Source organism: Ictalurus furcatus, chromosome 5 (assembly GCF_023375685.1).
Source record: "Ictalurus furcatus strain D&B chromosome 5, Billie_1.0, whole genome shotgun sequence".
Classification (NCBI taxonomy): Eukaryota; Metazoa; Chordata; class Actinopteri; order Siluriformes; family Ictaluridae; genus Ictalurus; species Ictalurus furcatus.
Window position 1 is genome coordinate 24,166,728 of NC_071259.1, and position 15,000 is coordinate 24,181,727.

Sequence of the window (15,000 nt, forward strand, 5' to 3'; positions counted from 1 at the left end):
TTAATCGTTGTTACATGTAAGACTAGGCTTCATCTAGACAGCAGATCATCAATATGCATTTTCCAATTTCTTTGTAATTAAATGTTATGCTCCTGTGTTCCTAACCTTGGAATACTGTCCATGTGGGCTTCTTCTGGGTTCTGTTGTTTCCTCCCAACTCCCAAAAAACATGCCAGTATAGGTGAATTGGCTACTCCATGGTGGTATAGGTGGATTGGCTACTTAATTCCCTAGATTTGAAAGAAGTTATGTGAAAGCCCAATGTTCTTGGCATAGGCTCTGGGCTCACAATGGCCCTTACTAGGATAAAGTGGTTACTAAAGATGAATGATGATTAAAAACCATGACACATTTACACATATAAAAGTTGAGCTCCAAAAGGTTTTATTTTCCCATTTATTTAAAACAAAACAAAACAAAACAAAAAAACAAGAGCACTGTGGAGCAATTATTGTTAAGAACACCAGGTAAAATGCATATCCATCATCTTCAAGACGAACAGGATAAAAAAAAAATTTGTTTTACAGTAGTACTAGCCCAGTTTTGTGCTGGACAAAAAAGTACAGTAAAGGCTTTGTGAGGTATCGGACAAGAAAGAAACACAGGGTTAAACATAAATCTTTATAAGACAATAAAAACTTCATTTACATCCAATTTAATTGATAAGAAACGTGAAAGGATTAAGCAGGCTGAATATTTGCAAGGATGGTAAGACTCGAAACATGAAACCTCCATATACAACAAGTTTTATTTCAAAGCCTCTTCATATCTATTACATAGCCCTAGTTTAAAATCATCCTCTCTACCCGATTTGTGCTTTTATTTACCTAGTGAGTATCTTTCATCCCTAGTATGCTATTCTTAGTATCTTGGATGAAATTCTACATAGTTACATACAATTCTTTATGAAGTTGATGCCATATAATGTGCATGAAATTGTGTACACATGAGCAGATAGAAAAAGAAAGCAAAGTCCTGTGTCATTTATGTCTCAATGATCTTACAGATGATTATATAATGGTTGAAATCACATGTGAGATTTTTACCTACACTGAGCTTTTACTGCCCACTTGGCTGACTATTTCAAGCTACGTATTTGGAGGGAATATTTTTCTAGAAGTCTGCTCTTGACCACTCCTTACAGCGGAAAGTGGAAAAAAACAGTAACACTTCACATGTTGCTCGACACAAATGGAAAGAAGTCTATTGCTAAATGGAGCGAGAGCTTTTCTCATCACTGACTCTAGGGGGTGATGTTTGCTCATGTCTCTGTTCCAGCACGCCAGAGACAACTCATTAGTTAATTACCAATTTCAGTGTTTGTTGTCTCTCTTTCTGTGCTTAGAACAGAAACAGATGTGCTCCACCATCTCTGCAGACTGTTCTCTGCTTTCTGATTACAAGAACATGCTCTTTAAACGTTTTCATTATGATAGTTTCCATTACACCGATTCAATTGAGTCAAGCAAAGATTAAGCTTTTGTCTGAATTAAATCACCTAGTTGCCTTAAAACATGAATTAAACTGGGTCTAGTTTTTCAGTAAGTTTAACATTAATCCCGTTACTCCATTACCTGAAACTTGTTAACAATTTTGTTCATTTCAATCTTGCATCTGAGGTGGTTTAACATAGCAGCATTTATAAGATGATCTTTACACGTTTTTATGCCCATTTTCAAGCAAAATTATAAATTAATTTAAGAGTAAAGGTATCGATATTTTTCAATAATCCATCAAAGTGGACAGTCAGGTGATGAACCACAAAATAAAACTAAATCTAAACTTTGTTGAATTTAATCCTTGTTGGTACATGTAAGACTTGTTTTCAACGAATCGATAATGCAGCACCAGTGCGTTTGACAGTTTCGAATAACAGCGTAGGATTTATAATCTTTCGAAAAACTCAGTCAGTGTTGTGTCTGGTTTGAAGTGGCAGGAAATGTACACGTAAAAATGAAAGTAAGAGTTAAAATAGAGTAAAGTGAACATGCCCTCCAGGATTTAGCGTTTTTGTAATCATAGAAAGTAACGCCAAATCAAAGAAACTCTGCAATATTCTCAGGTGCTTGCAACTTCTCAATATTACTGTAGATTTTCTGCAGATTTGGGCCAAGATGCGCCATGTGATGTCATCACAACACGCATTCAGCCAACGCCACGTCCGATTCATGTGTCAAACATGAGTACAACTAAAAGGTCTCATTTACGAACAAACATCACTGCGAAGGACCGTGCAAAACAATTTTCGTGCAATTACAATTTCACCAATTCAAGTAGTTTTCCACAAAAAAAAACCTCAGCCGCAGCAAAATTAAGCATTTTTGGACGCAATAATCTTAAAAAAAAAAAAAGCAGCCAATCAGGGGAGAGAGTCAATATAGTCAATAAGGAAAATAGATTCAGGACTGATTCAGAAGTTATTCAGAAGCTATTTTCTCTTTACACTTTATTCTAGTTTACTACCCTTATCCGTGGAGATGTTTACAGCCTTGTGGAAAGCCCCTATATTTGCTCTGAGATTACAGCAGTGCGACTCTTTTCTCTTCAAGTAAAACTTCTACTTGATCTAACTGGATAACATTAGGTTATGAGTTCATTCTGCGGTAGCTTATGTACTGTTTATCAAGTTGCAGAAGACACACAATTACACCGCAGCAAATTGACAGGCAGACTGCTGCTGGATCAGAACTGTGATCATAATGTTCCTGCGCACAATAAAGTTTTTCATTCTCTTCTTTCTGATTTCATAACAGCAGCAGATAACTACGTACTCGGCGTCTAGAACAATTGGCCACATCTCAAACCATATACTACTGTAGTAAATAGTACGCCAACACACTATTCGAGTCTTTTACTATCATGAATTCTCTGAATGCGTTTTAACGTTATGAAATATTTTTCCACGTGTAGCTTGCAAAAGCATATTTCTTCCCAACTGTGAGAATAGGTGACATTTCTATATACAGTGCAAGCAGGAGGGTTTAATATATCCAAAGTGCTTGTACTTGGAAGTACTTTGAAATAGTTTTAATAGTATATCTCATTTATTTTGATACATATGACTAATGTGATCTTTTCATGTTTATTCTAACTACTGAATAGTCACCTGAGAATGCATTGTTAATTATTGCTTTTTTTTTTTTTTTTTTTAGACATTTATAACATTTCTTCCTTTTTTTTCCATTTAGAATATGCATGGTAGAGGAGAATGATAGGGATAAATAAAAGATCTCAATATACAAGATAATAATATAATAATGCATAAAAAAAAGGAAATTTAAATAAACGTTGTCTTGCTTGTGTAGTGTTCACAGTAGACGGAAGAGCCCATGCCCACCGCTCTGCTTCTCAGTTGCGAAGATCTTTATGTGTGGATTTGGAGAGTAAAAGAATACAGGGGTGCAAGTGTGAGTGCTTTGAGTGTTTAGAATGCTGTGTAATCTGTTATAGAAGGGATACGGTGGAGCCAGGAGAGGCTGCGTATGGATTAGGCTCTTTAATTTGGGCTATTTGTGGATTTGGCCTGTGGTTAGCTAGATTTGGATAGTTTGGCGAGCTCCACTGTTATAAAATTGAAAAAAAAAAATCAGTGTTAGATTTGACTCATTAGTTAATCTGCAGGTTTAGTATGTGCGAGTCATTTTTACTGTTATGTCCTTTTTGTTGAAGCCATTTCAGACTTCACTGAAGCACACAGTTTCCAGAACACCAGTTTTTTTGTTATTAAGCCTAGTGCTAAATTTAAAAGGACATTGAGTAGTGAAGCCTTGTCTGCAGTTAGTGGTTAGCTAGATTTGGACATGAGCAGGTCAAGCTCTTTAGCGCCCTCCTGAGTACTGCTGATGCCGCAGCTATTTGAGAGCTCGGGGAAGTGAGAAGAGCGAGGCGAGGATGCAGATACGGGTGAGCCTGGATTTGTGCCAGGCTTCTTCTGGGCTACAGGGGATGCAAAGCTTCTCTCCCCCCGAGGGATTGTGGGCGAGCGGATGCCAGGCGACAGAGGGCACGACCCTTTGCTGGTGGGTGAGGAGGCTGTTGCAAGTGTGCGGTAATCAGTGCCAAATGGTGAGCTGTTGGGAGTGGGTGCTTTGCTTGCTGCTTGTTGGCTTGTGAAGCGAGACAGCACCTGTGTAACAGTGTTGCGAGCCATCTGCTTGGCTGTGGAGTTCTCGGACAGAGGGGGTACTGGTGTAGAAGTGGGTGAAAGCTCACGAGGCGACAGGGGCATCGCTCCACCTTGCTCAGCCTGCTGCTGGAACTTGTGTCTGGCGGCGTGGAAGCGTTGGTTCACACTCGACTGATAGGATGATGGGTATGTGGGGCTGCAGGTGCCCAATGATGCCAATCGCTTGGCCAGTACAGGCGAGGAGCATGGCGAGGAGGAGAGGGATGAGCAGGCTGTGCTGCTGGGAGAGAGAGACTGGAGTGCATGTACAGGTGAGCTCAAAGGTCCTCCATTGTCTACTCCTCCATTTTCAGTGCTCTTCTCTTCTGAAGACTCGCTCTCTTTACGCAGCTGATGCCCGTTAAGTCTCAGCCGTTGAGATTTTTCAGTGCTGACCGCTTTCCCATCTGGCTCAGTCTGGCATGCTGCAGAAGCTGACACCGCTTTAGGCAGCTTCTCTGCTGCTTTCTTTTCCTCCTCCACTTTTTCCCTCCATCCTTTCTCCTTCTCCTTTACATCCTCCAGCTCTTTCTTGAGGTGCTCGATCAGCTCCTGCAGCTGTCTGCTGTGGCTTTCCTCCTTGCGCAGCTTTGCTCTCATCTGCTCACGCTCTGTGTCGAACTCGGCCAGCTGGCGCTCGACTCTGGCCTCTGTTTGCAGGGCACGTGTCTTCTCCTGCTCCAGATCTCCTTGCAGACTCTGCGTGGCACTCCGTTCCTGCTCCAGCTGCCTGCACAGCTGGGCAACACGTTCGCTCTCTTCCTGGGCTTGCGCACTGGCACGTTGGCACTCCTTAGCCAGGTTAGAAGAGAGCTGCTGCTGCTGTGCCTGGTTCTCCTCCACCTGGGCTGAAAGCGAGTGACATTCACGCTCCAGACGCTCGGCCCGTGCCCTCTCCATCTCCAACTGCTCAGAGACAAGAAACAACAGTAATCAGCAGGAAGTAGTTACCGAGTCGCCGGACCAAAGGGCATTTCCCTGCCCCTTTTTCAAATGCTCTTGCCCCTGTCTACCTGAGTGATATAATCGAGAAGACCTAGATCATGTGACAGCAACCTGCTGAATTTTCTTCTAGACTACCCTAGGACTAGAGTTTGTGATGACTTTTTAAATGTCTCTTTCTTTTGTAGATTTTGAATAGGAAAAAACTAGGTTTTCTACAAATTAAGGATTAGAAAAACATCAACTAGTCCTTTTCCACTGTGAGTGAGTGTGGGTGAGTCCGTGCTAACTGTAGCCTCCGATTCCTGTTAAAGGCTGACAGGAGTGGAATATGATGTATCCTACTGCTGTTGTAGCCCATCTGCCTCATGGTTTGGTGTGTTGTGTGCTTTCCGAGATGCTTTTCTGCTCAGTATGTTTGTAAAGCTGAGTTACTGTAGAGTTCCTGCCAGCTGAAACGAGTCTGCACATTGATCCCGAGTGCCATGTTATTGAAAAAAGTGTGCAAACGTTTGCAAAGTGAGCTGCAGAAATACATAGTTTAGCTGGAGGTACAGCTTGAGTGAGAAACATAATGCACTTTGTATTGAAAACTTACAAACAGTTTGATCCACATAATAATGTTTAATCCTACCTTTTGTGAAGAGTTTTGCAAAAATTTAACTTGCCACTGAAAAAGGTTTCTGTCAAATTAAAAAAAAAAAAAAAAAAAACACCATGTGACCCAAGCCAAACAGACTTTTTTATTAAGGCAACTAAATAAACATAATTATAATATAATACATATAGTCATTAAATATGTGGCTTAGTGGTTAGGATGTTTGCCTCACACCACCGGGGTTGGAGATGCGAATCCCGCCTTTGCTCTGTGTGCGTGGAGTTTGTATGTTTTCCCTGTGCTTCAGGAGTTTCTTCCGAGTACTCCGGTTTCCTCCCCCAGTCCAAAGACATGTGTTGTAGGAATGGAAAATGGATGGATGGATGCCCTTATACAGTATGTCCTTGTACCTCATGTTTAGAACATTTGAACAGTGCTCTCTATGGAAACATGCCTGTAATATCTTTTTACAACCACAAGGGGGACCCGGAGCACTGAATGTTTCTGGACATTCCCCATACGAACACCTGTGCTTGCTCTGATACACATTAACAACATACATGTGCTTTGACCATGTGTTTACTTTTTTTCTTTTTAACACAACACATTCTGATAAAATCTTGATCTCTGATGCTGATTTTGGAAATATGAGACAGTATTATAAGAGCGCTAGGAAAAAAGATCTGGCTACTGATGAATATAAGCTACTTACATATAGCATGATTTGTGTGTCTTGTGATGAAAATATTTGCTGTGTGTGGACAGTGCTGTGAGAAAGTAGTTGCTGATTGTTTTTGTGTCTCATACGAAGTAGTTTTAGATCTTCAAATGAAATGCGACATAAAACAAAGGCAACTTGAGTAAACACATAATACAGGTTTTAAGAAATATATATTTTATTGAAGCAAAAAAAAAAAAAGCTATCCAGCATCTATCACTCATGTGAAAAACTAATTGCCCCATAAACTTAAAATCTGGTTGTGCCACCTTTAGCAGCAATAACTGCAACCAAATGCTTCTGATATTCTGATATGGAATTCTGTATTTGTGGAATTCTGCATTATGCCAGATGTAACAGGACCCCTGTCTTCCAAACAGTTCCACTTTCAACTAATCAGTCTACATGTCCACATGGACAGTGGTAGCTCAGTGGTTAAGACAGTGGACTCCTGAGCAGAAGGTTGTGGGTTCAATCCCCAGCACTACCAGCCTGTCACTGTTGGGTTCTTAAGCAAGGCCATTAGCCCTCAACTGCTCAGTTGTATTTAGAAAAAAAAAAAAAAATAGATAAACGTAAGTCGTTCTGGATGAAGGTGTCTGCCAAAATGCCATAACTGTAACATTGTCCCAAAGGTTTGAGGATCATCAAGGTGTGTTGTGGCAAATTTCACATGAGCCTTAATGTTCTTCTGAGTTAACAGTGGATTTCACCTCGCCACTCTTCCATGGATATCAGTTTTGCCCAGTGTCTTTATGATAGTTGAATCATGATCAGTGACCTTTATTGATGCAAGAGAGCCTTGGAGTTCCTTTGATGTTGTCCTTGGCTCTTTTATGACTTCCTGGAAGAGTAGTCGCTGTGCACTTGGAGGAATTTTGGAAGATCGGCCACTTCTGGGAAGGTTCACTACTGTTGAAAAGGTTCTATTTAAGTGTTGATTTGATTGAACAGGGTTTGCAGTAATCAGGCCTGGTTGTGTCTAATCCAGCTGAACCCCACTATGAATGCATTTTCATAGATTTGGGGAACCAGTAACTATGGGGCAAATACATTTTCACACAGGCCCAGTTGGTATTGGATAACGTTTTTGCTTCAATAAATAACATTATCATTTAAAAACTGTATTTTGAGTTTATTCAGGTTGTCTGTTTTATCTAAGATTTTGTTTTCATTTCTGAAACAATGTAGTATGCGATATACACAAAAACAGAAGAAATCAGGATGGGGGCAAATACTTTTTCACAGCACTGTATATATAATGGCTTTTCTCTGGACAGGGCCGGAAGGCAGGAAAGAGCTCTTACGTACTATGGTATAGTCTGTCCTCTGACCTTATCACCCTTTCCTCTACCCATACTGCACTACACAGAACAATGGATACTTTTTCCTCTGTGGGTTTCCAATAGAGCAATCCTGGACTCCTGCTGGCCCCACACACACAGACACACACACACACACACACACACACACACAGAGTCCATAAGGGCCATTGTGTTATAGCTTTTCTCAGAAGCCTGTCTGTATTTCACCCAAGTACAAAGCGCAGATCAGTTCTCTACTATCATTACTGCTGTTCTCTTGACCAGGCTATAACCTAGCGTGCTAGTCACAAGACAGGCAGCAGTGATGTTCTGAATATGCAGCATTCTGCTAACACTGGCTCATGGCCCTATGAGTATATGGCTGTGTACAGGTGTGTGTGTTTGTTTGTGTTTTGGTGGCGTTGCTAGGTTACCTGCTGCAGTAGTCGCTCTCTTTCCTTTTCCAGCATGTATGTGACATCATCGCCCTCAGCGGTGTCTTGGGCATGGCGCCGTTTCTCTTCCTCCAGGTCGGCAATAACCTACACACACACACACACTTTATAAACATACTGTATATAGGTGTATGTAGGTTTTATCTCCGACCAGAAAAAAAAAAAAGCTTTATCCAAGCCAGAAGTGAAGAAGCGGTGGAGTCAAAGCCTGTATATAATGGTTAGTTCATTCTGGAGTGCAAAGGTGTTGCTAAGAATAATATGCATTACAAAATGTTACACACCTTGTGGTCATCTTTGGCCTACTAAGGTTATAAAAAGGTTTATACAGAGATGATAGATAAATAGATAGAGAGAGAGAGAGAGAGAGAGAGTTGCATACAGATAGATAGACTGAATATGGAGTGGAACCAGTTAGTAATTTAAGTTAGTAATGGTGGAATAATAAAGGCTAAGTGCTTCTCTCCCGTTATTGATCGGTCTTCATTGCAGTGAATCTTCAAGCAAATATAATAATAATAGTCCCACCCAAGCGTGTGTGTGTGTGGAGTGTGTGTACATTGAGATGCATGTGTGTGCATGTTTATACTGATCATACTTGTTCACCATCACTGCTTTCACTCCTCTCTCTCTCTCTCTCTCTCTCTTTCTCGCTCTCTCTCTCTCTCACACACACACACACACACACATACACTCCCGTTCCTCCTAAACTGAGATCATACGGAAGTCCTGCTGTGCTCTTTGATGATCCATTCAGGCTGATCAGGTTTCAGACTAAACTTTCTAAATCAAAGCCAGTTAAAAAAAAAAAAAAACCTATTCACCTGAGAGAGAGAGAGAGAGAGAGAGAGAGAGAGAGAGAGAGAGAGAGAGAGAGAGAATGAGAATGAATGACCAGACAAACGTTAAAGAAAGAAAACAAGGACAATATACTGATGGACAGAATAAATGAACAGGGAGGGAATGTCTGTAGCCCAAAATGAACCTGCTTCATTATGCACATTTGGTCATTACAAGAAGCTCGGTGTGAGACAATATACATAGTTCTCTCTCTCTCTCTCTCTCTCTCTCTCTCTCACACACACACACATACTCGGAACCTGCGGTTTCATTGTGTGGAACTGAAATTTAGAACAGACAGGAACAACACACATGGATTTCCTCTCTTGCTCCCTCACACGACACGACACACACACACACACACACACATACACACACGCATGCCGTGTCTCTCACTCATTCTCCTCACCCCAGGAGCTCCATTGTTCCTTTTGAGGTCGCAAGGCTCATCTGAGATGGGAAGGTAAAGGCTTAATCACACATGCACACACACTCTCCACAAATGGAATGACTAGAATCGCTCTTGCGTAATACTCTACTAAATGAAGCGTAGCTTCAGACGTCACTTTGTCTTGCACTACTGTTCTGAATGCATATTTAACGTATTTTTTTCATAGCTTCATATCTGAGATTTAGCACGCTACTTGTTTTTGGTGCTACTGGTCTCCAGAACTAAAGTAGACGGGAGTGGATCACGGATTAAATGGCATGGGCGTATGCAAGTAAACACAAATGAATGCTTTGCACACATCCCTACACACAAATATAGACACGCTGTACTCAATCCTCTTTCTTACTACTGACTCCTGCCTACATCGGTTAATAAAACATGGCACGTCAAGGTTTGGTTACAGATCTAAACCTAGGACTGCCTGTACACTGGGTAAAAATGTGTATCTCTTTCCCATTACATAATATGAGCTGGGAAAGCAGGAAGAGTTCTCTGGTGACTAGTAATGGTGGACATTTTCAGTAAAAATGTGGAAAATGGAAAATGTGTAGATTTATTTTCTTTGATACTAAATAAATACTCATAGGTGAAGCTGTTTAGCATGAGATGGTTCTAATTTTGACATTTTCTACTATGTATACAGTAGTTCTGAAAACTACAGGCTTTCCTGAACTGAAATATATTTTGCTGCGGCTTTTCTCAAAATTTGCTTGAAGAAATGTACTTGAATTGCACAAAATTGTGTTGCACGGTCTTTCTCAGTGGTGTTTGTCGGTAAATGAGACCTTTTAGCTGTACTCATGTTCGACGCACATGAATTGAAAAGGGCTTTGGCCGAATGTGCATTGAGATAATGTCACAAATGATGCGTGTTGGTCCAAATCGGCAGAAAATCTGCAGTAATTCTGAAAAATTGCAAGCTCCTAAGAATATTGCAGAGTTTGCAAAAGGGCAAAATCCTGGAGGGACTGATTGACAGTATTTAAATTGAATCTATTAGGCTTACTGTATATCCATTTCGCTATGGCATGTAACTAACAACGTGATCAATGCATAATGTTAACTGCATAAGGAAAGCACACTTATTTAGCAAAATTAAACTAAAATCATTACTCGACTAATTGGTGAAATATATTTGTTTTTTTTTAAGTCAGGATGTCTATGTTATAGCCAATAACAATCCCAATTTTGGTCTAAATCAGAATGTTCAGAATTCAGCTACAGCTGAGACATCTAATGTGTTTTCACAGATACTGTAAATGGGACAGCAAAAAAATAAACGTGACTTGATTTGCTCTGACACTCTCACACACACACACACACACTGTCTCTCACCCGTCTGTGTCTGCTCTCGGCCGCCGCTAGCTGTGCCATCATCTTCTCCTGCATGTGCTTGCAGTGGCTCATCACCAGTTTAAGGACAGCCAGTGGGCTTGGGTTGACCTGGCCTCTCCCACCATGACCCCGAGCCTGAGTTTGACCCTGCCCGTGATCCTGCATTGCCTCGCTGTCTCTCTGAAGAGCCATGAAGGGATCGCTGAGGTCATAGCGTCCGTATCGCTCCTGCACAAACACGTCTCGTTGCTGTGCCTGGGGTGGAGATCAGAAGTTCAAAGGTCAGAGTACAGGTAAGGTGTGTTATTGACATGCTGTCTTGTAGTGATGTATGGTAAGATGGTTTTAATGCATTTGTAATGGGATGGATTTGGTTAAAAGCTGGCTGGCCCAAGATTCTCCATAGGGGATCTCATTAAATATTAATAATGGGGTGATGTTTAAAAAAATAAATAAATTCAAATGAAACAGTAGTAAACAAGTGTGGCCTTATGTGTGACCTCATTTATGTGTAATTTGGCTTCTATTTTTATATTTGCATTTTTCATGAATGGTGTCAATAATTCTGGAGTTGACTGTGCATGGTTAATAAAGCAGCATGATATGGAGAAAGTGCATTTTGCTTATTATTTTGGCTACATATTTGATTGTGATAACCCTTGTAATGGACAAAATGATTATATGAAAAGTATCATATTACGATATTTGAAGATGTTTTTCACAATACGTAACACGAAATTTTGCTAACAAAGTGCCATCCAAGCCAATAGTGCCACGAGAATTTCAAAATTTCTTTCTTTATTTATTTTTACTGAACTGAAAAAAAAAAAAAAAAGAAATAACCAAATAGTTACTTGTGGTGGAGTTGTAAAATTACTAACAATACCTGAGAACTATTGTCAACAAGTCAGACCTGATAGTACCTTTTTTAATCTAGAAATTCAAACACGAACATCATCTGTATTATGGATTTTCTGATTTTCTGTAATGTTTTGTCTAAAGGTAGCATCTCTATCTTTTCTAGCATCTCTATCTTGCTGAACATTTGAATGTTGATTGACTTAATTTTGCCCTGAAACAATTGTAAGGTGAAGCATCGCTTCATAAATGCCTTGTTCTCAAAAGTTCTTTTATATTTCTGAAATAGAAGAAAAATGTGATATCCAATCAGTTTCTATGCTTTCAGAATGATTATATAATGTATACAGGCATTTAAACATTTAAACTGTTTTCAAGAGTCTCTCTCTCTCTCTCTCTCTCTCTGATGGCACACAGCTCATGATAATAAATCAACCTGCCATACAGCTATTTATCCAGTTACAGCTCTTTCCTCAAATGATTTTTACAGTTGCAGAAGATGAATGTAGTGGCATTTTTGCACACTCGCACACTTTGGAGAATGTGTGGAATGTGTGAACAACTGAGAGCTGCTTGAGTTGGACCTTGACCACTTTCAAAGCTTCACTCCCTACCAATTCCTCATCGCCTGCTGAGGGACCACAAGGAAACATGTGCCAGAAGTTTTGAATGTTTGGATGCAGTGTGTGCAAATGGGGTCACACTCGGATGTGGACCTGCTATCCTTCTCACACAGGATCTCAGCAGGTAATGAGAAAGAGGGGAGTGAAAAACATTATAGAAAAGATGAAAAGCAGGAACTGGGAGAGAAGAAAAGAGCCGCGGGCTGTGAGACACACTGAGACAGAAAAGCAGGATGGCCTTCTTCATGATGTCCACGCCAACATCAGCAGGGATCTCTGCTCTCATTTAACATAAACCAGGTGCTCAGGGACACACTGTACATCCAAATAGACCCACAGAGGAATGATCAGATGCAGCCTGGGCTTCATCAGGTCTTGTTTCACAAATAATAACCCTCTGAATTACACACACACACACACACACACACACACACATATACACAATACCACCCTGCCCCCAAATCCCCAAATGCACACACACTCCCATCAGGCCTCCATAGGCAGGTGTTAAACCTTCCCTTGGGGAGCGAGGGTCACCACCACAGAAAGGAGTACAAAAGGAGCAGCTGGTGAGGCTGGAACGTGTGTGTATGTGTGTGTGTGTGTGTGTGTGTTGACCAATTTGGCATGGCAATATGGGCCGTCCATACTGAATGAATTGGCAGATGCAAACACACAGATGAGATTACACACACACACATACACACACACACATACACACACACACACACACACACACACACACACACACACACACGCGCACGCACACAGAGTCTTTATGATCCAATACAATGATATATAAAATGCACTATAAAACCTTGCATTAAAGAATTGCCAAAATAACCATGTATAAACCAGAGTCATCCAACGGCAGAAATCTGGTGTAACATGGCTATTTTCGTGCAGAGAGTAACAAAATGCATCACTTCTAGAACAAAAGCAGCTTGGTGCATCTTGCCAACTACAAAAACAAACATTTGAATAACATAAGGAAAATACAACAAATTTTTTTAAGTTGGCATGAATAGATACAGATAATGGTATCGGTTTAATATTGCGCTCATTTACTTGTATTTGTATAAACTATATCAACATCTGATACCACATGAAACTACGCATCACAAAGCGAGTGTGCGCTATCAAGCTAATTACCGCACGACACAAAATGACAGCGATCTGGACATATTTTATAATTAATAACGGTGATCAAAGCAAAGCAGACTGTAAACTGTGCTCTCTAAAAATATCAAGAGGAGGGACTACAACATCTTCCTACAGCACAAGTAATCTGATAAAAAATGGAATTTCCCAAATTTATTGTGGCCTGCCTGTGTTCAGCATTGAATTTATTTGGGATGACACACTCCACAGTATTGGTTAATGGCTCATATGAAAGTATAAAAGTTATCATTTCCATCGCCCTGCTCCCCAGCAGCTAAACACAGAGTCACGATACTCTATACACAGAAACCCAACAGTGACCTGACTAATCTTATAACAGACTTGTGGTCATAAAATAATTCACTTGTTTATACTGATTGAAAATGTCTGATAAGTCGATTTCCATTTCACCTGCAGAATGGACCGCCAGTGTACTACTAAAAAGGATTCAAAATAAAACCTGACACAATGACCTCACTACGGTATACAGCAGCAATCAATGCTGCAGCAAAACACTTTCTAGGTGAGAACAAATGTCTACAGACTCACCGGGTGAGTGAAAATAACAGCTCTTACCCAGCAGTTTGTTCTTGCTGATCAGCCACTATGGGACACTGAAAACAGGGGGTTCTGATGCAATGAAAACAAAAACGCACTTTATAGACAGCTGAACAAATGTTGCCTGCACCACTGCAACCCTACTCGATCTAAGGTAACTAATGTACAAAGCTAATGCACATAAAAGTAACCTAGCTAACGTTATAAAGAAAGAGCCTAGTAGACTAAGCACATGAACATGCATGTGTACACTTTTCATGCCCACTTTTTAAACTGGGGGAACATAAACAGAGCCAAATAAAATGTTCTGTGATGTCTCTGATTGATTAGACCTAAGTAGATTAGATTTCGGTATTAGTATGCCTTTTTAATTTTAATGAAATCATTTAAATTTCTTCATGTCATTATTGTGTATGCTAGTTGTGTATTTAAGAATTTAACCTCTGTTACTATTTAACAGCAGAATGCAATAATTGTCAACGATTAGGGGTGACTGTGGCTCAGGTGGTAGAGCGGGTTGTCCACTAATCATAGGGTTGGTGGTTCGATTCCTGGCCCACATGACTCCACATGCCGAATTGATCTTGGGCAAGACACCGAACCCCAAGTTGCTCCTGATGGCAAGCTAGCGCCTTGCATGGCAGCTCTGCTAGTGTGTGTGAATGGGTGAATGAGACACAGTGTAAAGTGCTTTGGATAAAAGCGCTGTATAAGTGCAGACCATTTACCATAACAAAGAAGGCATTGTGTCCTAAAATGGGTTAACACATATTTTTTTTTCATTTTGAATGGATAATTGCATGCTTTCTTAGATTCATTGTTGAAAAATTATTTAAAATAAAGGCCAACTTTTTTTTTGGTGTTGTTTTTTTTTTTTTTTTGCAAGGGCTAAATAGCACCCTAATGGTGGAATCAGCCTGAAGACTATATGAATGCAGGATTCCTGGAAGTCTGGAAAAGGCTCTGGGACAAAAGCTGCACCACATTCTGCA

The 15,000-nt window shown here is 40.4% G+C and overlaps 1 protein-coding gene and 1 long non-coding RNA gene across 4 annotated transcripts in view; one reads left to right on the forward strand and one right to left on the reverse strand.

Moving 5' to 3' along the window:
• Positions 1-363: 363 nt before the first annotated feature.
• Positions 364-15,000, reverse strand: part of cttnbp2nlb (CTTNBP2 N-terminal like b) — a 36,564-nt gene continuing 21,927 nt past the window's right edge. For both annotated transcript variants that reach the window (XM_053625354.1, XM_053625353.1), the window contains exons 3-5: positions 10,809-11,063; positions 8,162-8,269; positions 364-5,071 (exon numbers count right to left, since the gene is read on the reverse strand). In XM_053625354.1, coding sequence (XP_053481329.1) covers positions 3,785-5,071; positions 8,162-8,269; positions 10,809-11,063 — 1,650 coding nt within the window. In that variant the 3' untranslated portion in view covers positions 364-3,784. The remainder of the gene's footprint in view (positions 5,072-8,161; positions 8,270-10,808; positions 11,064-15,000) is intronic.
• On the forward strand, positions 10,966-14,868 carry LOC128608007 (uncharacterized). Of its 2 annotated transcripts, none has more exons than XR_008385989.1 (2): positions 10,966-11,101; positions 12,157-14,868. It is a non-coding gene; the product is annotated as an uncharacterized LOC128608007 (long non-coding RNA). The 2 variants fall into 2 exon arrangements; XR_008385990.1 differs by having other exon boundaries at positions 10,971-11,101; positions 12,084-14,868.